The sequence below is a fragment of the Bombina bombina genome, chromosome 3 (assembly GCF_027579735.1).
Source record: "Bombina bombina isolate aBomBom1 chromosome 3, aBomBom1.pri, whole genome shotgun sequence".
NCBI lineage: Eukaryota > Metazoa > Chordata > Amphibia > Anura > Bombinatoridae > Bombina > Bombina bombina.
This window is the reverse complement of record NC_069501.1, coordinates 483,640,425-483,665,889: the sequence shown is the minus strand read 5'-3', so window position 1 is coordinate 483,665,889 and position 25,465 is coordinate 483,640,425. Positions and strand designations below refer to the sequence as shown.

Genomic DNA, 25,465 nt, shown 5'->3' with positions numbered 1-25,465 from the left:
TATTTAAATTCAGTTATCTTCCTTACATTGAAGAGGCTGCAAATACATTGAAAAATATTCAGAAAACAGATAGTATTAAATGATTAGATAGACAGATAGATATATAGATACATAGACACATAGAAAGATACATATATAGATACAAAGATAGATGATAGATTCACTCACACACATCTTCCTATTTAATCATTTTTGCTATTATATAAGAAAAGTTTTCAAATTTTGGAAAAAATAGTTAAAAATAAGTACGGTTTCATAGATTGAGGCGTTCTTGATTTGTTAATAAATACACTAATTTCTATTAGTTTGTTTTGGAAACGCTATGTTTTAATAAATTATACTTTATAAATCTTAACATAGATAATAACATAACAGATACAAAGTATTGCTTTGAGTTATCTGTCTAGATTACTAGCAGTGAAATTTACACTTTTTAAATTTGACTTTTATATATATATATTTATCTAATTGAATATTGTGTTACAGGTTTGGTTTCAAAACCGTCGTTCTAAAGAGAGGAGGATGAAACAGTTGAGTGCCCTGGGTGCCCGCAGACACGCATTCTTCAGGAGCCCACGCAGGATGAGGCCACTGGTGGACAGGCTGGAGCCAGGGGAACTCATTCCTAATGGACCTTTCTCCTTCTATGGAGGTAAACGTGAAGTCATTTTATATAATAATGAATGAAAGGAGACCAATGACTGTGAATAATGAATGTCATATTTATAGAGGTAGTTAATAGTTTCCTATATATACATTGTCTTTTTTATTTGAATATATATATTTATATATGTATATATATATATATATATATGTATATATATATATATATATGTGTGTGTGTGTGTGTGTGTATATATATACACATATATATATATATATATATATATATATATATATATATATATATATATATATATATATATATATATATGTATCTTCAATGCTGACACTTTATAATACCTTTTGCATCTTGTGTGATAGATAGATAGATAGATAGATAGATATAGATAGATAGATAGATAGATAGATAGATAGACACGTGACTTTAATAAATTGTATTCTTTAATAGTGTAAATTATTTAATTTTTATATTAGTGCTTAGTAGACAAATGACATGACGCTAAAAAATAAAATCATTTACACATAACCAATTGGCTTATACAATATGAAGGAATATATTCAGTTAAACTTCACCCTGCAAGTATCAGAATTTTAATTTTGTTTATGTACAGAGGCTCAGTCATAGAATTATAATATTATTAAACTTTTCCCTATCTGTTGGAGCACAGTACAACAACTCAGTTAGCCTAATGCATATGTATTAAGCCTTGTTCTCTGCAGCAAGTTCAAGTTTATTGTACAGTTAAATAAAGTTAAAAAAAATGCTTCTTAAATATATCAGACAAGCTGCTAAAATATTCATACAGTTTAAATGGCTCATATTGACCATTATAGTGTGTGCTTGAGAGCTTTGCATAGTCTGTATGTGCATTTTTTCTCAGTGATGTGTGCTATGAATTTATTTATATACATTTCAATACAGGCCATTTATGTGATTTAAACTGTGTATGTCTCTGAAGCATTTTTATATCTTTGAGCGCCTGATTTACAACATATCTTCTGCATTCCAGTAGTATCAAATTCCTGTTGTATGAAATATGTATTTGGACTTGCAGTCTATTGTAATGTAAATGTGTTTAAGTTTGTTACTATATAGTCTGTGTCTCAGTAAAATGTACATATATGCTTATAGGTGGTACTATGTACTTCTAGTGTATTTCTACATGAGAGGTGTGACTGTATTTTATGTCTTTGTTTTGTCTGTTTTATAATCATGCTGTAATATACATGTATGTGATTTTTGCTGGTATGTGTTGTTTATTGAGATAGGTGTGGCTTTCCTCATTATATTATGTCAGTGCATAACTATTTGCATTAAATTAACTTGTGTGTATGTGTGACTCATATTAATGCTTGTTTGTGTGTGTCAGAAGTGTGTAATGCACATCCTATTCATGACATACATGATGTATTATGGTCCAGTTGTAAATGTTAACATTTTTATACCAATGTCCATAGGTATTTTTGCAGAAAGAATAGTATTATAAATATTATATGGGTATTTTTGCAGATGAAGTAGGTGATACACTTTTCAAGCAGAATAAAGTTTGCCACTATATACATTTCTAAATATTCTATATTTGTGGGGGACAGTACTTTTTAAATTTATTATAGGCAATTTTTCTACAATACCACAATTGTTATATTTCATTCTTTAGAAATGCTATCATACACTTACCAGGAAAACACAGTAAATCCTTTGGTTTTTATATTTGAAAGTGCATGTTAATGTTTAGCGAAGTTACTAGTAAATAAGTAACCCTAACGGCATTTCAAAAGTGCTGTTTGCTCAGATGTAATTCTTGATAACTGATTTTTTTACATTGTCATTAACTCAAATAAAAAAATATTTTTATAAAACCAATCTTAAACTTGCAAAAATCAAAGCGAGTTTACTTTGGAGAGATCTTGAAGAGAACTGTTAAATAAACAACAAAGTATTTTGATTTCTAAACCTATCTATCTATCTATTTATTTATCTATCGATATATATATATATATATATATATATATATATATATATATATATACAGACACACGCAGCACTGCGTCCTTAAAGAAATATTCACACTTAGAAGTATTAGTGCTAATAATGCTAATAATTAAATTGATACTTCTGACCCAAACTCCGGCTGTTATTCAAGGGGAACTTTTCCTTTAATATAATATTATTTTTTATTGTTTATTAGAATTTTAATTATTTTTTTCCTTTGTTTTTTTTTTTTTCATTTGAAATACATATTATTCACATTATTTTAGTGTCAAAGGTATGACCTATTCTCTCCAGGTAGCAGTCATTACTTATCCTTAGTTGATAAACGTTTCAGAGATTTTATTTATATGTGTATGTAAAACTGAACACCCAGGAAGTGGCTTTGTTCATTGGTTGGATGACTTTGTACATTTTCTTGGAAATATACCCTGTTTATAGCTAATTCAGCACATTGCAATTGATTAAAGTTAATTTATTCTAGCAGAGGGAGTGCAACCAAGAACACAACCAGTTTGCATTATTCAGTTGTCAACAATGAAAGGGGCTCTGTCAGACAGAGTTAGCCTATTTTCTCTATGCTGAACCCCTCCTTGGTGGTCTAAATACAAATATTAAAGAGATAAGGTGACTAACTCAACCAAGGGATTTTTTTATAGTGAATGCTGTCTCATTTATTTTTGTAATTTCTTTAAAGCAACTTTATATTATACTGTAACACGTTTCGATTGTTTTATAGATTATCAAAGCGAATACTATGGCCCAGGAAGCAACTATGACTTTTTCCCTCAAGGACCCCCTTCATCTCAAGCCCAGACGCCTGTAGATCTGCCCTTTGTACCATCATCAGGACCAGCTGGAACTCCACTAGGTGCAATGGACCATCCGCTCCCTGGACACCACCCTTCTAGTGAAGCTCAGCGCTTCACTGACATTATGTCCCACCCCCCAGGAGACTCTCCAAGCCCGGAACCCAACCTACCAGGCTCTTTGCACTCAATGTCTGCAGAGGTGTTTGGGCAAAGTCCTCCCTTTTCTTCGTTATCTGTAAATGGAGCATCTTATAGCAATCATTTGTCACATCCAGAGATGAATGAAACTGCTGTGTGGTAGCTTTAAGAACAAAAATATACAAAAACAAACTTTAAGAAACTGCAAGACTGGGTGTTAAAAAAATGACCACCTATAGATTTCTTCTAATAACATTTATAGTGTACAGAACTGCTAAATTAATGGAAACAAAACTATATTCTGGCCGAAGACAGTAAACCTGTTTGGGTTTGGACTACTCAACGTGGGTAAAATGCCATAAAATGGTTGGATACATGAAAAAGTAACATATTTTGTACCATGGCAAACACAGACTGGTGAAGCTGTACGTGCCAGGATAATGTTGACAATAATTGGATGGTACACAAGTCACAGTTTGAACCAACGTCATCATTCATGGAGAACACAAAGGTACTAACTAGCAAGGACTTTGTAAGACCCAAGCAATTTTGAATTTGTATGTCAGTTTCCTGATTCTCAGAGAATAAAACTGAACACAAACGTTATTAGCATATAAAATGTAAGTCTGCTGCGATTCAGGTGGGACACAATTATTTGCCAAAATAACAAACACAATGTAAAGCCCTCAGTATCAACTAGTCTACCTTCACAAAGCTACTCACCACAAATAAATATTTCCTCATTATGAAGGTCAGCTGTGAGACCTCTATAAAAACTAGACAGACTTGAAATATATTCTACCTTCACTAATAGTATAAGACTATTGAACTAAAGCAGTCATCTGTTTACGTATGATGTTGAATTCAGGAGACTAATGTTTTAGTAATAATCCAGTTTTAGAAAAAGAACCTCTGTTCAAAAACTAAAATTTTGAGCAATCAACCAAAATAATTCATTTTTTTTTTTTCTTTCTTAGTTTTTATTATATATATATATATATTTATTTTTTTCTGTGGATGTAACTGGACAAAAATATCATGGCTTTTGGTTCACTGTGTTAGTTTGTTAAAATGTTTACAGAAGAGGAGAAATTAATTGAACATTATATGTGAGGTGCCAAATAAATTAACTAATAGCACAAAATATTGTAAGGTGCATTTTGCACCAGTCAACCTATAAAAAGGTGTTTAAAATGTGTTACAAGGTTGAATACATATTTGTTACACTTTTTAGTCCTACGAACCTTCATTGAATTGTTAATATGAATAATTGACCCACACAGGTTTTATTTTTGTGTCCTTAAAGAAAAAAAAAGTCCAAACTATTTAAATTTTATGGTCAAATATGCAGTTTAGAGCTGCTAATTTGTTTTCTTTATACATTAAATTTCTCATATGTCTTCTAATTGTTATATACAAACCTAAACTTGTGTGACCTCCAGTGCATATTAGACCATTCACTGTATGAAAGGAAACATGTTGATAAATTTGTGAATTTTTAATAAAAATAGAAAATCTGATGTTTAACTAAATTGTATTTCATCTGATATTTAAAACCTGAAACAAATTACCAATGGGATTTTGGTGATAACTTGCAAGTTAGTATAACAATTAAAATGTGAATACTAACATGTTTGCATACTTAAAATTACGACAAAATTACATTTTTAAATTTGGAAATTAAATCAAAGGTGGATTTTACATTGATATTTCTAAAATATTTTTTTAATACAAACACCCACGCTCACATACACAACTTTACATTTTTAAATCAGATGACTTAATTTCAGTAGCATGTACTATTTATGGTCAATCACCCTTTTAAAAGCTAAATAATTCTTCAAATGTAGCAAAATGAGAAGTTTACTTATTTATTTCATTATTATATATATTTTTAAAAAATAGGCAATTTTGTAGATATATGTCAATAAATTAAATAAAGAGGGTTTTTATAAATACAAAGTTTGTTTTATCTAACACCAATCCTAAACAGAAAATATTAAACGGGAAACAATATTACATGTGAGTGTAAAATTCTCGTTCTCTTAATATTTTTTTTTAAATAGGATGTAAATATATTTTGCATATTATATTACTTAATTTAGACTCAAGGTCAATCTGCTTTCAGTAATTCAACTGCAAGGGCCCATTGTAGGAAAATGTATTTTTATTACAAAAATTAATTTTATAGGTGGTATCTTGATTAATCAACCGTCTCAATACTCACCCTTTTAATGACTGTTCAGATTAGTGGGGTTTTCATTAAACTATTAGAATAGTTTTTTTTTAATAAGGAGTATACATAAATTATTACTACACAACACACCATTTAAACAATGAGCTCTTTGTTTTCTTTTCTGTATAATTGAAGTTAAAACATGAAATAAAGTAAATACATTTAGAATTTATAACTCTACTAGAACACAAAAAGGGAAATCCAAGCTGTCTTGTTACCGTGCAGAATATAAATGTACCTTTTGGCTGTACCGAGTAAAAAGGACTTGTTTTTGTAAATGGAATTGTTTTTGTTGGGATTGTTATAGAGAGATACAAAGACTGTAACGTCTTTGGATCACACACACATTCCTGCATATGTGTAGATAGATAGATAGATAGATAGATAGATAGATAGATAGATAGATAGATAGATAGATAGATAAATAAATAAGATTAGATTGATAGATAGATAGATATATAGATTAGATAGATTCGATCAGATTAGACAGACAGATAGATAGATAGATAGATAGATAAATTAGACAGACAGATAGATATATAGATAGATATATCTTTATCTATCTATCTATCTATCTATCTGTCTGTCTGTCTGTCTGTCAAGTATATATATATATATATATATATATATATATATATATCTATGCAACTAGCTAGCTAGATGCACACATGCAGTTATACTGTAAAAAATGTTTGCAAATGAGAGTTTGAGGCCTGTTAATTAAATTGCCCATGTGCATTGCTTTAAATGTTTGACAATCCTGAATTTTGCACACAAATGAATGGTAACAGTAACACTGCTTTTTTTTTGGGGGGGGGGGGGGGAGCCTGGACTCAGAGCAGCCAGTCTGCCACAAAATAAGCCCATCACACTTGTGAACATTGCTTGCATTACACTTTGGCCCCTGGCTGTGCATCATAATATTTCAGAGCCTTCCCCTCCTCTTTGCTTTGAAGAGACCAGGTCTGAAGTCGTAAAGCATCATGTGTGTTGGAGGGAGCAAGTGCTAATTAATGATCTACCTCTGCCCTCTGTAGGACAATAGGCAGCACTGAAGCAGCCAGCCTGCAGCCTCAGTGATGTCTTGCTTTTCGTTGAGCAAATTACATTTCCTCCATACCTTTTCCAGACGATTTTTTGATGCTAAAATATAAAAGCAAATCAGACAGCAAGGCTGGAATAAGGATATAAACACAGTGGTCTGGGAATGAGCTTTAACCCTTTATAAGGTGCATGTCTGAATTTTCTGATTTTATTACTTATTTGTTTCACATAGATTTCTTCCCTAAATGGTTTGCTCGTGAAATAAATTGTAGTGCCCTGTAGATCATTCAGCAAAAAGAACACAGAAGCAAAAAAGCAAAATACCTTAAATCACTGTTTTAGCAGAGTACAAGCAGTGGCTATACTGACACATTTACAGAGCTATATATATATATATATATATATATATATATATATATCAGTACATATATGAAAATACTTTGGTTTATTTAAGATTTGAGAGAGGAGACTAAAATAGTACCTAGAAAAGAAAAGATTAAAATATTTATCTAGAATCGTTATAACATTTTTCCTGATTGAAATAAAGGGGGTATTTTTCTTTATTGCATTTAAAAAAGAACTCTAAAATAGAGAATTTTAAAAACACATTTTATTTTGAAAAATTGTTTTTTAAGCTTGTAAAGGTTTATCCCTCTAATAATATATAGCTATGCTATGCTGTCCCGATCAGCCAATGATAATATTTTAGATTGAATTGTTCGCTTTTTAAAGGGCCTTTCAATTATTGTTTATATATATATATATATATATATATATATATATATATATATATATATATATATATATAGTATATATACATGAACTTCATAGCAAAAACAAATAAAATAGAGGTTTGGGAAATTCTATTAGCATAACTTGAATTGTTGAAGATCTGTACAAAACATCCTAAATAAACTTAAATAGCAACAACAAAAATAAAAATAAATAAATACAATTAATAATAATAAAAACAATAATAATAACAATAATAATAAAATCATCTTCTGCCCTCTTAAAATTAATACAATAATAAGAACAATAAAGTATTTTTTTACTTGGATCATGTAGTTAGTTTAAATTCTCTGTAAAGGGACATAGTGCAAGAAGAGAGCATTTTATGATTCCACTGTTGCTTGTATCTGTTAAATGATTCAAAGGGATTCAACACACAGTTTAAAGGGATGTGAAACAGAGGTATTTTTTTATGATTAAAGGGACACTGAACCCAGTTTTATTTCCTTTCATGATTCAGATAGAGCCTGCAATTTTAAGCTACTTTCTAATTTACTTCTATTATCAATTTTTCTTCTTTCTCTTGCTATCTTTATTTGAAAAAGAAGGCATCTAAGCTAAAGAGCCAAGCAAATTTTATGTTCAGAACCATGGACAGCACTTGTTTATTTGTGCTGTCCAATCAGCAAGGACAACCCAGGTTGTTCACCAAAAATGGGCAGGCATCTAAACTTACATTCTTGCTTTTCAAATAAACATACCAAGAGAATGAAGAAAAAATTATAATAGGATTTAATTAGAAAGTTGATTAAAATTGCATGCTCTATCTGAATCACGAAAGAAAAAAATTGGGTTCAGTGTCCATTTAAGACAGAGTATAACATTTTAAACAACTTTCCAATTTTCTTCTATTATCAAATTTGCTTTGTTCTCATTGTATTTCATGTTGAAGAGTATACCTAGGTAGGCTCAGAAGCAGCAGCGCACTACTGAGAGCTAGCTGCTTATTGGTGGCTGCACATATATTCCTCTTGTCATTGGCGTACCTGATGTGTTCAGCTAGCAAGAGAATGAAGACAATTTGATGATTGAAGTAAATTGGAAAGTTGTTTAAAATTGTAAGCTCTGTCTGAATGATGAAAGTAAAAGAATGGGTTTCAAGTCCCTTTAAAGGACTAGTAAATACAGTAGATTTGAATAATCAACAAATGCATGATAACAAGACAACGCAATAGCATTTAGTCTGAACTTCAAATGAGTAGTAGATTTGTTTCTCATACATTTCAAAGTTATGTCTATTTCCACTCCCCCCTGTATCATGTGACAGTCATCAGCCAATCACAAATGCATATACGTATGTTCTGTGAAGTCTTGCACATGCTCAGTAGGAGCTGGTTGCTCAAAAAGTGTAAATATAAAAAGACTGTGTACATTTTGTTAATGGGAGTAAATTGGAAGTTTGTTTAAAATTGCTACTCTATCTGAATCATGAAAGTCTCATTTTGATTTGAGTGTCCATTTTAAGTTAGCTCCAGAGGTTTTTAAACATTAAATTGTAGTGTATGCTAGTCTCCTTCATGTCCATAACTCAATATTGCTCTGAAGCTAAAATGTGTCTCTCTATGAGGGACTTCACAGTACTGGCAACATTTCTTAGATAATCTTGCCAAAGTGGAGAGCTTTAGATCATCAGGCTTGTGATATGTACTAACTCCCAGGAGCGAATTACTACACTAAACCTACCTAGGTATGCTTTTTAACAAAGGATACCGAGAGTACAAAGTAAACTCGATAACAGAAGTAAATGGAAAGTCTCTTAAAATTGCATACTTTATCTGAACCATAAAAGTTTAATTTTGGCTTTTATGGTATTTTGAACTTATCTGGAGTTGTATTTTTGGAAACCTTATTGCCTTATGTTTTCTAATATTTTGGTGTATGCCAAGGTATAATTGGTATAGAAAAATCTAGTTTATCAATAACTTGTAAATGAAAAAAAAATCAGCATTGCACCAGCAGCTCTTGTGAACTGCTGATGCAAAGCCGCCCCCTGCAGATTCGCGGCCAATCGGCCACTAGCAGGGGGGTGTCAATCAACCCGATCGCATTCCATCGGGTTGAATTGCGGCGATGTCTGTCCACCTCCTCAGAGCAGGCGGACAGGTTATGGAGCAGCGGTCTTTAGACTGCTGCTTTATAACTGGTGTTTCTAAGGGCTCGCCAGAAACACGGGCCCTCAAGCTCCACACGGAGCTTGATAAATGGGCCCCTTGGTATCCTTTGCTGAAAAGCAGGGACATAAGGAGCTTGTACTTGTCTGGAACACTATATGGCAGCAGTTTTGCAATAATGTTATCCATTTGTACGAGCACTAGATAGCAGCACTATTTCCTACCATGTAGTGCACCAGATGCCTACCTAGGTATCTCTTCAACACAGAATAACATGGGAACTAAGCAAATTTAATAATAGAAGTAAATTGGATTTTTTTTTTTTAAATTGCAAGCTCTGTCTGAATCACACAAAAAAATGTTTGAGTTTCATATCCTTTTAAATAAAAGAAAGGACAATATTTCTGTGAAAAAGAGTATAACAAAGTATATCATTTTACAACTTGTTTTATGTCACTAACATAAATAAAATTGTAGGAGTGTTAAAATCCTTTTCAGTAGAGGGACACCAATGCATTTTTATTCAGTATACTCCACACGTGATGGCAAGGGCGCTATAAAGGCAGACTCCTCTGATATCTTAATTCACAAGATACTTGACATATCAGTATCAGTTTAGTATTTCCTCGTGAGGAGTGGCGCTAGCATTTTAATTTGAACACTTCATTTTGAACCCCCCCTAGGGGGGTTGTGTGGGACGATGGGGTCCCATATGTTGTTGTTATTTTAAAGTAGTATCTATCCGAGTCAAATGGGTGTTCAACTATATGATAACTCAATATATTCCAAAATTTAAGTTCCAGATATGGGGAGAGCCATCTACTGATACAGTGGTGCTGTAAATAATTTAACCTATCTCAGAACCTAAAGGTTTGGCTTATATAGAAGGAGGACAGGATTAAAGGGACAGTATACACTCATTTTCATATAACTGCATGTAATAGACACTACTATAAATAATAAGATGCACAGATACTGATATAAAAATCCAGTATAAAACTGTTTAAAAACTTACTTAGAAGCTGCCAGTTTGGCTCTGTTGAAAAGGCAGTTGGAAAGCCCACTGCAAGTGGCAAATAAGACACTCCCCCCTCCCCCTTCTTTTGCATATGAAAAGACCCTTTACACAAACAGGAGCAAGCTGGAGTAGGTAGTCGAGCATATTCACATAAAGCTTTGGGGCTTGGTTAGGAGTCTGAAAATCAGAGCAATGTTTTTTAAAAATAAGCAAAACTATACAGTTATTTAAAAAAAAAACTTTATGGGCTTTATAAATAGATCATCTACAAAACATTTATGCAAAGAAAAAATGAGTGTATAATGGCCCTTTAACTTAACTATACAAACTGATAAATGAAGCAATAGTTGTACTTGGAAAAAGTAAATTAGCATTATACTGTTTGAATGCATGCCTAGACAACAGGTACATTGGCATAAATAAGAACGCTTAAAGAAACCTTTTTCACGTAAAACGATTACAAAAGGGAAGCGCAATTATATATAATAAAGTTGATAAAAGTACGCTTTTAATAATATATGATCAACTAGATATCAGTTGCTCAGGCAGAGCGACATTCTGCAATATCAGAATTTGCTAATTTATATGTAAGATGATAGAGCGTTACAACAGTATAACCAAACAATAAGAGAAGTACACTAACAGTCAGTGGCAATACTGTTTATTATTTACAGCAGTCATTGATAAGTGCAACGATAAAATAGCTGACAAATTTACTCAAGTGTACCAACTGTTCAGATATAGCGCCATCCCTCAGTATAAGGATTCACAACTTGCCAATTCACACACAAACACGTCAAAGAGTAACAGCGCAACAAGTATAATCCATCAATAAATGAAGCACACTGACAACTAGTAAAGACAAAATATCTGACAATATATTAAAGTGTATCAACTGCTGGGATAGGTCGTTGTCCCGCAGTATAAGGACTCATAACGTGACAATTCATATATAAATACGCTAAAGAGCAAAGCGTAACAAATGTAACCTACCAACAAATGAAGTATACCAATAACTAGTTGAAACACTGCCAAGTATTTATTGCAGTCAGTAACAACTGAAACAATATAAACAAACACATTCAAGTGTAACAATTTAGTCATTATTTTTAAACCAAATCCTATCCACCTGAACAGATACATAATCTGAACATACCCAGTTCATATGCATTAACGATAACTTTAGGTATCGCCTGAGAATTAACAAGCACTGTTGATCACACTTTACATGCACATAGAACTGGAAAGTATATGACACAATTCCAAACATCTTAGAGCAGGGCTCGACAAACCCAGGAGCCTGGGAGCCACTGGCTACTAGAATTTTAGCCCTGGCTCCTAACTTTTTGGGTTATTATCCATATATCTATATATAAATCCAACTGGCTCCTAAAAATATGCCTGGCTCCTAAATATTCTTACTGGCTCATAATTGTTGAACATATTCGTCAACCACTGTCTTAGAGGATTATGAAATTGAAACTTATTATATAGCTCACCTTTCATTTGCCACCCCATATGTGGAGACTCTTTTTTTGATAACCAGTGAGTCCTGATAGCATATTTATACAATAAAGGCCAGATAAGCAATCATCAGGTCTCACTGTTACTCTCACATCCCATTTACTCTGGATAGGGATTTTTAATTTGTTTGTGTTCACCCATCTTTTAAGTGTTCAAATAAAGTTTAATTTTAAAGATTTTCTTTGCCTCAACGATCAGTCTGGGCAAAGAGTGCTAAATAAGCATTTCTTTCTAGGGAACTCTAATCCCACCTGTTCATAGCATTTTTATTCAGTGCCTGACTGATTGTCCGCAAGGATACCGGGACTTTTCTCAGTAGGCTGGTGGGGCGCTGTCACATCCTTGATCAGGGAGGTCACAGATCGAGCCTTGTGTGCATGCATAGCCCATTTCTTCAAGGCTGCTCTGCTCCTAGCGAGGGTGTGGGAACCTGTGGCAACAGAAAAGTGGCCCTAGATAAGGTAGGGTGATGAAAGCAGGGCCAGGGGCTGGGACCAATCTTTAAACATTTTCAGGGCCAGTCTGATTTCCCATTCCAGCCCTGTTTTTATTTTACTCACAGGTAAAATAGTTCAGTATCTATTTCTTTAAAGTCGGGTAATACAGCTGACCTGAAAATAAAATAGTAGACTAATCACTAAAAACAAAACCAGAAGACAAAATCAGCAGCATCGTACTTTATAAAATATTTTAAAAAAAAAACTTTATTCAAATATTTAAAACCATTACACAGGTGAAAACTACAACTCTATAGGTATTAGTAAAGCCTGAGCGCGTCGGTCAAATAGATCAGTGTTTCTCAATCGCGGAGCCAGTGTACAGGTGAAATAATCAGCTGATGGGTGAGATCAGGTTAGTAACCATGGTTACTGATCAGCTGATTACTTCACCTGTGCACTGGTTCAGCTATAATGAAATTCCAACAGATGTGGAAAACAGCACACTTATCCTTTGTAGAGGGGCACGGAATACTAGACTTGCCAGGTCCCCTTGTACATCAAAAAACAGAATGATTCTAGCCTCCAATATTGATAAAATACATTTATCTTTCCATGCAGGGTCCCAGAAAAAACATACAACGTTTCAGGCCTGTACTACACCCTTAGTCATGTGAATAGGGGCCTAGTACAGGCCTGAAACGTTGTATGTTTTTTCTGGGACCCTGCATGGAAAAATAAAGGTCTTTTATCAATATTGGAGGCTGGAATCATTCTGGTTTTTTTTCAGCTATAATGAAAACCTGTTCTGTTGGGGGTACTGGAGGACCACGGTTGAGAAACACTGAAATAGACCACGCTCAAAGGAAAACTCAAAATACAACTTTAAAGGGATAGTAAAGAATAAATTATTTTATTCTGATAAAGCATGTAATTAAAAAAAAAAACTTTCAACTTACTAATATTATGAAATTACACACAATCTTTTTACATGATGCTCACTTTCAGTGGCACCAGCTCCTACTGAGCATGTGCACGAGCTCACATGTATACAGATATTAGTCTGTAATTTTCTAATGGTTGTGACATGATACAGAGCGCAGGAAAATTAAAGGAAACTTCAGAAAAAAATATGCTGCTCATTTAAAATTCAAAGTAAGAGTTATGCCATTGTCTTTTTCTTATGCATTTATTGATTATCCAATGATACTGTATTTAACAGGTCTTTAAGTACACATTTGGCAATATTACAAGTGGTTTGCTATTGTTACCGCAGGTTGCGATTACCAATATCGCACCCGTGCTAACTTGTGCGCGTAATAGAACTTAAAAGTGATGTGTTCACTTAACCCTTTGAGTGCTAATGACGGCTCTGAGCCGTCACAGAGTTTCTCACTCTGGTGCTAATCACGGCTCAGAGCCTTCATGAGCACTCTCCCATCTTGAGGGAGATCTGGGGGCTCCTTACTGCTCCTAACCCGGCGATCGTGCCTTTAGAGTGACAGGCATCCCCGAGGCTTCACGTGATGCGCGGTGACATCACGCGCAATAATGTGATGACGTCACCGCGCAACAATGTTAATTATAGGAGGAGGGGGCATGCTGCTTAGAAGCCTGTATCTCAGGTATCTAAGCAGCTACAGACCCCCAAGACCCCCAAGACCCATCGCTTAACCTTTCCAACAGTGTAAGTATTGGGGGTCTGTAAGAAAAATTTAAAAAGTAAAAAAAAAATGTTTTAAATAATTAAAAAAAAAAAATGTTAGCACCCAGGTGGGAAATGGCTTAGCAGCCAAAGGGTTAAAGGGACACTGAACCCATTTTTTTTCTTTTGTGATTCAGATAGAGCATGCAATTTTAAGCAACTTTCTAATTTACTCCTATTAGCAAATGTTCTTCATTCTCTTGGTATCTTTATTTAAAAAGCAAGAATGTAAGTTTAGATGCCGGCCCATTTTGGTGAACAACCTGGGTTGTTCTTGCTGATTGGTGGATAAATTCATCCACCAATAAACAAGTGCTGTCCAAGGTCCTGGACTTTCTTTTTCAAAGAAAGATAGCAAGAGAACGAAGAAAAATTGATAATAGGAGTAAATTAGAAAGTTGCTTAAAATTGCCTGCTCTATGTAAGAAACAAAATTGGGTTCAGTGTCCCTTTAAGAGCAAACAAAATTTTTGTGGGTCGGGTTAGCGCTAGTGAAGATAAAGAGTAAGAGTTACCAAAAAAATAAGCTCCAAACACAACATAAATACTTTAAAATAAAGTATTAAACTCAAATATACACTATCTGATAAAAAATGTGTTTATAGAAATAGTAATATATTTTTTTATAATGATTAAAAGGTATATGACCAGGTTTTTTGATGGAAAGGTCTATATTGCGCACACACACACATATACATATATATATATATATATATATATATATATATATATATATATATATATATATATATATATTTATACACACACTTTGAAGCCCTTTCAACTGAAATACCTTAAAACAGGAAAAATCATATCTATTCAATTTTAATATTTAATAATGTGTTTTACTGTGCGTTATTTACTGTAAATATTTTACATTCCCATGTTCTTCACATAGTAGAAAATCTTCTTTGTTTGTCTAAATATATATTCACATATGTCTATATCTGTAGTCGTATAGATATACAGTACATTTTACAAGATAGATAGATATATAGAAATATATATTTAAAAATAAAAATATTTTCTTCTATGTCAAGAACATTGTAATGTAAAATATAAATAACTACCTTCGGGTTTAAGGCTGTAGGTCTAACGCAGTGTTGGGTTAGTGCGCAAGCGTTAAGTGTTTTTTTTTCAGCGCACATCCGAAGTCCTGAAGTTAGAGTGAAAAACAATTTACTTTCAACTACAAGTTACAAGTTTACTTGCAGCGGTGTTTGCAAAAGCGTTAAATAGCGTGCCACTTATAATCTGGCCCATGATTGGCTAAAACATTTACCAAAAATAGTTCAGCCTTAAAGGAAAAGGACACAGTATGTCTTAATGGTTATTATAATTAGTTATATGGAGAGTGTAATTATCACCAACAGTGTCCTGGTTGAGGCTGTCTCATGGGAGGCACATGTGTTATAATAAAAAAAACACTTATTTATTTAATTCTTTGAAGAGCTTTGGTTGAGTAGCCTCACAGGAGAAGCACATTTGTCTGGATCAATAACCTTTGAGTGACTGAATAATATGCTTTTATTGATTGAATTATACAATGAATTTGGATTTTCATATGTGGGTAGAACTGCAGGGTTTACGCAGAAGTCAGTTGCAACATCACTTAGTACAACTGACTTTTAATGACCAAGCTGGTTCAAGTACATTTTGGTAGATGTATATCAATTTGGTTATCCTGAAAGTGCCAACTTGTGAAATCACAATGTCTTAAAGGAACAGTAAAGTCAAAATTGAACTTAAAGGGACAGTCTACACTAAAATTGTTAAAAAGATAGATAACACCTTTACTACCCATTCCCCAGCCATGCACAACCAACATTTATATATTAATATACTTTATAACATTTAAACTTCTGCCTGTTTCAATGCCACTATAGACAGCCTCTTATCACAATTTTTTTTTATCTGCTTTTCACAACAGGGTCATATAGATGACATTGTGCTCATGCCTGAGGAGTTATTTAAGATTTAGCACAACACAGTACTAAATGCAAGTCAATGGATAATAAATACAAAGTCATGTGATCAGGGGGCTTTCAGAAGATGCTTACAAGGTAATCACAGAGGTAAAAAGTATATTAATATAACTCTGTTGGTTGTGCAAAACTGGGGAATGGGTAATAAAGGGATTATCTATATCTTAAAACAATAAAAATTCTATTGTAGACTGTCACTTTAAATTGATTGGATATAACAAGGGATTTTAAACAATTTTCTAATTTACTTTTATTATGAATGTTTCTTAGTTCCTTGGTATCCTTTGTTAAAGAGTAATCCTATGTGAGCTCAGGAGTATGCATGTGCCTTAAGACATCTGGCAACATTGTTTAAAGGGACACTGAACCCAAAAATTTTCTTTTGTAATTCAGATAGAGCATGCAATTTTAAGCAACTTTCTAATTTACTCAATTGATGAATTTATCCACCAATCAGCAAGGACAACCCAGGTTGTTCACCAAAAATGGGCCGGCATCTAAACTTACATTCTTGCATTTCAAGTAAAGATACCAAGAGAATGAAGAAAATTTTATAATAGGAGTAAATTAGAAAGTTGCTTAAAATTTCATGCTCAATCTGAATCACGAAAGAAAAATTTTGGTTACAGTATCCCTTTAAAGCATTGTTATACACAGTTACAAACACTGCTGCCATAGACTACTATAGACATGTAAACGTCCCCGAGCTCCATTCAGTCTACCTAGGTTTAGTCTTCAACAAAGAATACCAAAAGAACAAAGAAAATTTGATAATAGAAGCAAATTGGAAAGCTGTTTAAAATTGCATGCCCTATCTGAATCATAAACATTTTTTTAATTTTGACTTTACTGTCCCTTTAAGTAAGTGATTTGTAATTCAACTGATACCAAGTGACATCTAACCTTGGCACACCAGATGTCTTGAAACTGCATTTCCCATGATGCTTAGGCACCCCGCAGTCTAGTTGAACATCAGGGGTGCCACTGTTAAATGTCACTGTGATATACCAATGTCTACACCTAATGTCCAGAACTACAAAAATGATCAAATCAGTTGGATTATGTTGAGCCTCTAACAAAGTCCATATAGGGATTTTTTTTTTTAACTATTGTTGGATCTTTGTGGAGTGCATGATTTTTGACCAACTACATTTGTCATTTAAAATAATCTAATCCGGGGGCGTGGCTAAGACTCGGCCATGACAAGTCGCAAAATATGAAGCTCCTGATTTTTCTGCACTAATCTATCGAATATCTCATGGATACCTTGACATCTAACCACAAAAATAATTGTTTTAGCTCCTATACTACTAGTTGATCTAAAAGATATCAAGCCCTTCTCACTGGTAAACTCGGGAGCTGATTTGCCCAATTCAGACCTCTATCAGAGGCCTCTACTTGTGATTACAACCTCCCTTCAGGTTATCTGGGTTAACTGCCTCTTTTACTACTGATGTGAACGACGAATATATTGTCAGCAATAGAATCAAGCTACCGGACCTACAACTGAAGAGGATGGACAGGGAGATCATGGACGCACTTGCTGCTCTGGAGGTCCGAATGGATACCTACTTCAGCTCACTCCTCCACTGCATATCTCTAGACCGGGAAGATATCGCACCCGCCTTAGAGCCTGACCCTGGGAACTGATATACCAGCAACAATATCCCCTTCCAGCGATGCATCTGTCTCCGCTCTCTATGGAACTGCTATCCTGAAGCCAGTGCCTGTAGCACCTGCGAAGTACACAGATACCCCTACTCGGATGGAGGGTTTCATGAGGGGACTGGCTCACAAGATCGTAAGCGCCACTCTATCTCCTACATTGTTTAAAATAAGGTCTACCTGCTCTGCAACACGCCGGCCCCTGGGAGGCCTCCTATTTCTCTCCCGTGGCGAGTGCCTGATGAGAACTGGCATCGGTTAAATTTTTAAAGTGCGGCCAAAAGTGTCAGAGACTGTATCAATGGCCCCTACAACACTCCCTTTTGTACACAGCAACTATCCCTGTAACCAGAGAGACAAGTGTTACTAAGTCCCCTACACCATAGGACTTAAACTTGCACTGTTCTTGATGGATATATTACTTGTCTCTAGTGCCATACCTCATATGTCTATAAGGTTAAGTTTTATATACATATATGCTCCTTTATTTACCTATAACTCACCTGCTGCAACAGTCCTGCACTAGGCTTTATCTAACGCCACCCTAACATCTACTATCTCAGTACCTTTTTCCCTGATTTTAATTTCATATAAGCTTATAGCTAGGTCATAGTTCAATCCATACTTAACACAGAATTGTGTTTTTGCGCTAATGGCCTTATGGCATCAACTCCCACTTATTTCAATCCAATGATAAGGGTCTCTAGACTCACATCACCATAAGCCTCAAACCAATATGGTACTTAATGTGGATACCCTACAGGTCTGTTGATATTTTTTTGTTTTTATTATACTTGCTCCCATATCACAACCTAACTGATATAATTGTATTGTTTTACATTGTTCCTAACTCCACCCCATTACCTATTATCTTAGAACTGAGGCAGGGAGATATATATCCTTTATCCTTGTACCCTAATCTATACTTGTTAACAGATTATTACCAGGCCCTCATTATGTGCTCACTCACAAGTCTTTTGCATATCATTTAGGTAGATTAGATGTTTTGGACAGTATAAGGTGTTAGATATGATGGGGTTTATACTATATAATAGCCTATAATATCATTAACAGCATACAGTCTCATGTGAATCACACTGCACTAAACTTATTGAAGGAATTAATTAGTCTGGTTGACATAATTTGTACCTCCTCTTAACTTCTACAGCTGACTTTGCTGTCCTTCCTAGGTGGTCAGACTATAAGCTGATAGTTTGCTATATCTTGTCTATTTAGAGATGTTTGAACTTACAAGGTTTGTGTGTTTTTCAGATACCCTTGGGCTCCTATATATTTACTTTGTTGGGCTCAATTATGTTACTGTTTAGTGGAATATATATGCCTATGTTGTTTAAGGGGCTATATTTTTGAGGTTCAGAGTTTATGTCATACTGATACAATATACTATACACCCTAACCTACACGGTAGGATGAGATAGCTACGCAGGCATACCATCGCGCTTGATATTCTATCAGCTCTATAGTCTCATTGATGGAGTCTGCGCATACAGAGTAGCCCAAACTTGCATAGGTGTCCATACATTTATTTACAGGGCTCCCTACAAACAGATAACAACTCACCCTTAACTTGCCTCATGCTTCTATTTGAAGTTTAGAGGTACCTAATAGATAATAAGAAAGCTCTCTATTGACTATATCAGGGGCTATGTTACACTTCACTCACCCCCATTGGAAGCGTTCAACATAACACCCCCTAGCAGTTACAACCTAGAGCTGACGGCTTCCCTATATATACCAATAAAACTGTTCACCACGAACACTATGTAGTTTAAGTTAGAGAGGTTCTTATTACATTGTATGATTAGATGGATACGAAACCTTACCCAAGAACATCTACTTACAATCTAGACTGTCTATCTGTTTGCTATTACACTCTATTTATATTACTAGTAGATATGAACACAATCTCATCGTTGTCATTGTACCTGACACTTTTGGAAGAGAAATATGCAAGGTAGAGGTGAGCGCCAATAGAAGGCTGAGGGTAGGGTGGGGAACGCTAAAATAGGCTAAAATTAGCTGATAGAATGTAAAATTAAAAATTACAAATTTTTTTATTCCATACAATAATTATAATAATAAAAAAGAACAATATACACTGATAGTTGTTCATGGATCCATGTTACAAATGGTAGCAAATTACAGTGTTAGGTAAAATACAATACAATATAATAATAAAAACAATTGTAAATACTGATAAATTCAGTGGCTGATGATATAGCCTTTTATGCTGAGTATCTGTTAAATGATTAACACCTTGGTTGAGTCCAGTAAGTGTAAGATGCTCCTGGTAGATAGTGTAGGGTTAATTGTAATCCAATATTGTGCAGGAGAAAAAAGTAGCAAGATTTGGGTGTGATCAGTGTCCAATACAACAATTTAGAAAAAAGTGGTAGAAAAAATGTGTGTTCACTCTATGTGATGAAAAAATGATGATAAAAAATGATGAAATCCCTCCAAAAAAATGTTATAAAAAAATGAAAAAAGGTGAAAAAGGATAAAATAGGATAAAAAAAATAGTGTCAATTTCGAAATCCGAAGTGATGTTGGTGATGTCAGTGCAAATCAATCAATCAGTGGTTCAGTATTGATGCAATGTTTTGAAAAATAAGATTATGCAAAAAGAAAAAATCCTGAAAAAAAGAAAACAAACAATACTCTAATATATGCAATCTGTACAATAGATATATCAGTATTATGCTTACTCAGATCTGTCGACGCGTTTCGGCCATATACCTCTGGCCTTTATCAAGGGTCTTGATAAAGGCCAGAGGTATATGGCCGAAACGCGTCGGACAGATCTGAGTAAGCATAATACTGATATATCTATTGTACAGATTGCATATATTAGAGTATTGTTTGTTTTCTTTTTTTCAGGATTTTTTCTTTTTGCATAATCTTATTTTTTCAAAACATTGCATCAATACTGAACCACTGATTGATTGATTTGCACTGACATCACCAACATCACTTCGGATTTCGAAATTGACACTATTTTTTTATCCTATTTTATCCTTTTTTCACCTTTTTTCATTTTTTTATAACATTTTTTTGGAGGATTTCATCATTTTTTATCATCATTTTTTTCATCACATAGAGTGAACACACATTTTTTCTACCACTTTTTTCTAAATTGTTGTATTGGACACTGATCACACCCAAATCTTGCTACTTTTTTCTCGCTGCACAATATTGGATTACAATTAACCCTACACTATCTACCAGGAGCATCTTACACTTACTGGACTCAACCAAGGTGTTAATCATTTAACAGATACTCAGCATAAAAGGCTATATCATCAGCCACTGAATTTATCAGTATTTTACAATTGTTTTTATTATTATATTGTATTGTATTTTACCTAACACTGTAATTTGCTACCATTTGTAACATGGATCCATGAACAACTATCAGTGTATATTGTTCTTTTTTATTATTATAATTATTGTATGGAATAAAAAAATTTGTAATTTTTAATTTTACATTCTATCAGCTAATTTTAGCCTATTTTAGCGTTCCCCACCCTACCCTCAGCCTTCTATTGGCGCTCACCTCTACCTTGCATATATCTTTTACACATTGGGCACGCTAGGGTACCCATCGAGGAGAGCTAGAGGCATCCCCCCCCCCCCTTCCCCACCTGTTCTTTGCGCAGGATATACACCACCTTTATTCAAACGTTTGGAAGAGAATACCAACATAACTGTTGATGTGATCGAAATATGTGTTTTCACAAGCTACTGCATAAGTGTCCCATTACAATACGAATATTACTATATGCTAGTTTTCTATCCTAAGTTAAACATTTAGTTACTGATGACATCCCTGAGATCATCCTATACCTTACATCCAACATAAAAGTGAACATTAACTGTACTTAGTCCCCTGTCTTTGTATTTGCAGCGGTTTCAGGCACTTTATTTACTGGGGAATGTATGCTCTAACTTTTTTCACATTAATGGATGCTTAGGCTGCTCATCCATCTGAATCATTTAATGTTGCCATTTTACAGGCAATGACTCATCTTGTTACGTATAGATGATATATAGCTGATACTCAAGATAATAATATATGGTTCTGTACACCCCCTACAATGTAAATTTGCTTGGGAATACCCCTCTGATGTGCGTTAGCCTTTTTCCTATACACCTCTCTAGTTTTATGTAGACCCTAAAAGATATATGCTTGTTAATTAGCCCAATTATACTTGCCATAACATTTTTTTTAAATCCCTTAGACACGCACCCCCCCCCCCCTCTTAATTTCCGAGCGGCTCTCGTCTGCTGATTTCCCAATAATTTCTCCTTTATATTTACTATCTCAATCTAAACTTTCACTCCACCAAAAAAGAGATTTCATTAAGAATAGTCCATTTACTCTCTCATTTATTGACCAATAGCTATGTTTTGAGTATTTTCATAAGTGATCATACACCACCATGCATGAAGGGATTTTCAGCAAGTGCTATCCTACCTAGTTATTTACTATTTACTGGCATATTTTTCTTAAGCTCCCAAACTTATTATATAGATTATCTTGTAACATACCAACTGTTTATTCTACACATACATGTGCATTATCTGTCATTGTAAATGGACAAATTATGTTATTGTAACTCTCTGTAATCTCAATAAAAAATATATTTAAAAATAAATAAATAATAATCTAATCCTACTTTTTTAAAGTCATTTGGAAGGTCACACATTTATGTTGCAAATGGCTGATGAGTCAGATAAGCAATATAAGACAACATTGTGGCCTACGGGCCTTTGATTAAACAATTATGGTTTATCATTTTTTTCAATTATTATTAATCTCTCATAAAATATCTCATATATATGAGATTGCACCTGTATGACACAGATCATACTAGTATATGTAAGCTACTACCTTGACAATGATCCATTAACCATGATCCTCTTTTCCATCACTGGTTAATTAAAGGGACAGTATACACTCATTTTCATATAACTGCATGTAATAGACACTACTATAAATAATAAGATGCACAGATACTGATATAAAAATCCAGTATAAAATGGTTTAAAAACGTACTTAGAAGCTTTCAGTTTAGCTCTGTTGAAAAGGTAGTTGGAAAGCCCACTGCAAGTGGGAAAAAAGGCACTCCCCCTTCTTTTGCATATGAAAAGACCCTTTACACAAACAGGAGCAAGCTGGAGAAGGTAGCTGACGGTATTCAAATGAAACTTTGGGGCTTGGTTAGGAGTCTGAAAATCAGAGCAATGTTTTTTAAAAATAAGCAAAATTATACATTTTTTAAAAGAAAAAACAAACTTTATGGGCTATATAAATAGATCATCTACAAAACATTTATGCAAAGAAAAAATGAGTGTGTAATGGCCCTTTAAAAAGTGTGCTGTTGGATGTCCTTTAAATTGGTGGTCCCTCGGTAATAGGGCTATGGTGGCTGTTTATTCTAAAAGGGACAGTCTAGACAAAATTAAACTTTCATGATTCCGATAAGGCATGCAATTTTAAACAACTTTGAAATTTACGTTTTTCATTAAATTCTTTGTTGAAAGCTAAATCTAGGTAGGTAGGCTTATATGCTAATTCCTAAGCCCTTGAAGGTCGCCTCTTATCTCAGGGCATTTTTACAGTTTTTACAGGTAGACAGCGCTAGTTCATGTCCGTGATATACATACCATTGTGCTCATTTCCATGGACTTACCTAGGAGTCAGCACAGAGTGTCTAAAATGCAAGTCTATCAAAAGAACTGAAATAAGTGGGCAGTCTGCAGAGTCTTAGATACAAGGTAATCACAGAGGTAAAAAGTATATTACTATAACAGTGTTGGTTATGCAAAACTGGGGAATGAATAATAAAGGGATTATCTATATTTTAAACAATAACAATTCTGGAGTAGACTGTCCCTTTAAGATCAACGTTGGATCCTTAGCTCCCTCTATTGTGATTTTGTATGTACTTAATAAGATTTCTTCCATATGGCCTTAAGCATGAAATAGAAATATCACTTCAAGGGCATAGAACAGGGACATTCCTGCATCACTGGTTCTGAAGAAACCATTCACTCACTCTAGAATTTCTATCAATCACATTGGCTGAATACAGGTAAAGGAGCTGACATGCAATAGTGTAATATGTGGCTTACCCCTATATCCCCCAACATTATTAGCAGTGAATTTTATTACCTAAAGTACCCCAGAAATAATATTTTAACTAAAGTACCTCTAACAACAACATGTAAGTATTATTGATATAAAGACACAAATGGATAAAAAAAAAAGCACAAGACATTCCCAAATATCTTAGACACTGACACATGTATATGTGTGTACATAAGATATGATGTGATTTATGTATAAATGTAAGTGATCCTGCCTGTTCTCCTATACATGAAAATGGTTGTCAGATGCCCTGTATTTAACTGAACATCCCACTATTTCAGCTTGCTGTCCAGCAACATATTTTTAAAAATACTGGAGACTTAAAAGCATGGAAAAGTCAAAATTAAACTTGCATGATTAAGATAGAGCACGTAATTTTAAGAAACTTTTAAATTAACTTCTATTCAACTGTGCTTTGTTCTCTTGGTATCCCTTGTTGAAAAAGAATATGTACATATCCTACACTAGTGGGAGCTAGTTGCTGATTGGTGCCTGCACACATTTATTTCTTGTGTTTGGCTAACTAGATGTGTTCAGCTAGTTGCCAGTAGTGCAATGCTGTTCCTTCAGCAAAGGATAACAAGAGAATGAAGCAAATTTGATAATAGAAGTAAATTGGAAAGTTATTTGAAATTATGTCCTATCCGAATCATGAAAAAAAATGTTGAGGTTTTCTGTTGCTTTAAAGAGAAACTAAAGTCAAAATTGAACTTTCATGATTCATATAGAGCATGCGTTTTTAAGAGAATTTCCAATTTACTTGCATTATGAAATTGTGCACAGCCTTTATATATATGTACTAAGGCACCAGCACCTACTGAGCATGTGTATATGTATATGAGCCTGTGATTGGCTGATGGCGGTCACATGATACAGGGGGCTGGCAAATTAAATTTGGAAATTTCTCAGAAAAAAAATCTACAGCTCATTTAAAATTAAAAAAGAGTGTTTTTACATAACATACATAGTAGATAAGGTTGAAAAAAGACTGAAGTCCATCAAGTTCAACCTATACAAATCTAAAATACTTACAAAAAGCTCCAGTTAAGCTTAAATAACCCCATTTAAAATGTGACCCATTTAATACTAGCAATCAAATCCATTAATTTTGTTTATATACAGAAATTTATCCAGACTATTTTTAAATGTATCTATGATATTGGCATTCACTACCTCCTTTGGTAATGAGTTCCACAATTTTATTGCTCTTAC

The 25,465-nt window shown here is 33.9% G+C and overlaps 1 protein-coding gene across 1 annotated transcript in view; it reads left to right on the top strand.

Annotated features, from left to right (window-relative positions):
* LHX1 (LIM homeobox 1) overlaps positions 1 to 3,727 on the top strand; it is a 12,622-nt gene extending 8,895 nt beyond the window's left edge. The window contains exons 4-5 of the mRNA XM_053704722.1: positions 487 to 652; positions 3,354 to 3,727. Coding sequence (XP_053560697.1) covers positions 487 to 652; positions 3,354 to 3,727 — 540 coding nt within the window. The remainder of the gene's footprint in view (positions 1 to 486; positions 653 to 3,353) is intronic.
* The last annotated feature ends 21,738 nt before the right edge of the window (positions 3,728 to 25,465 follow it).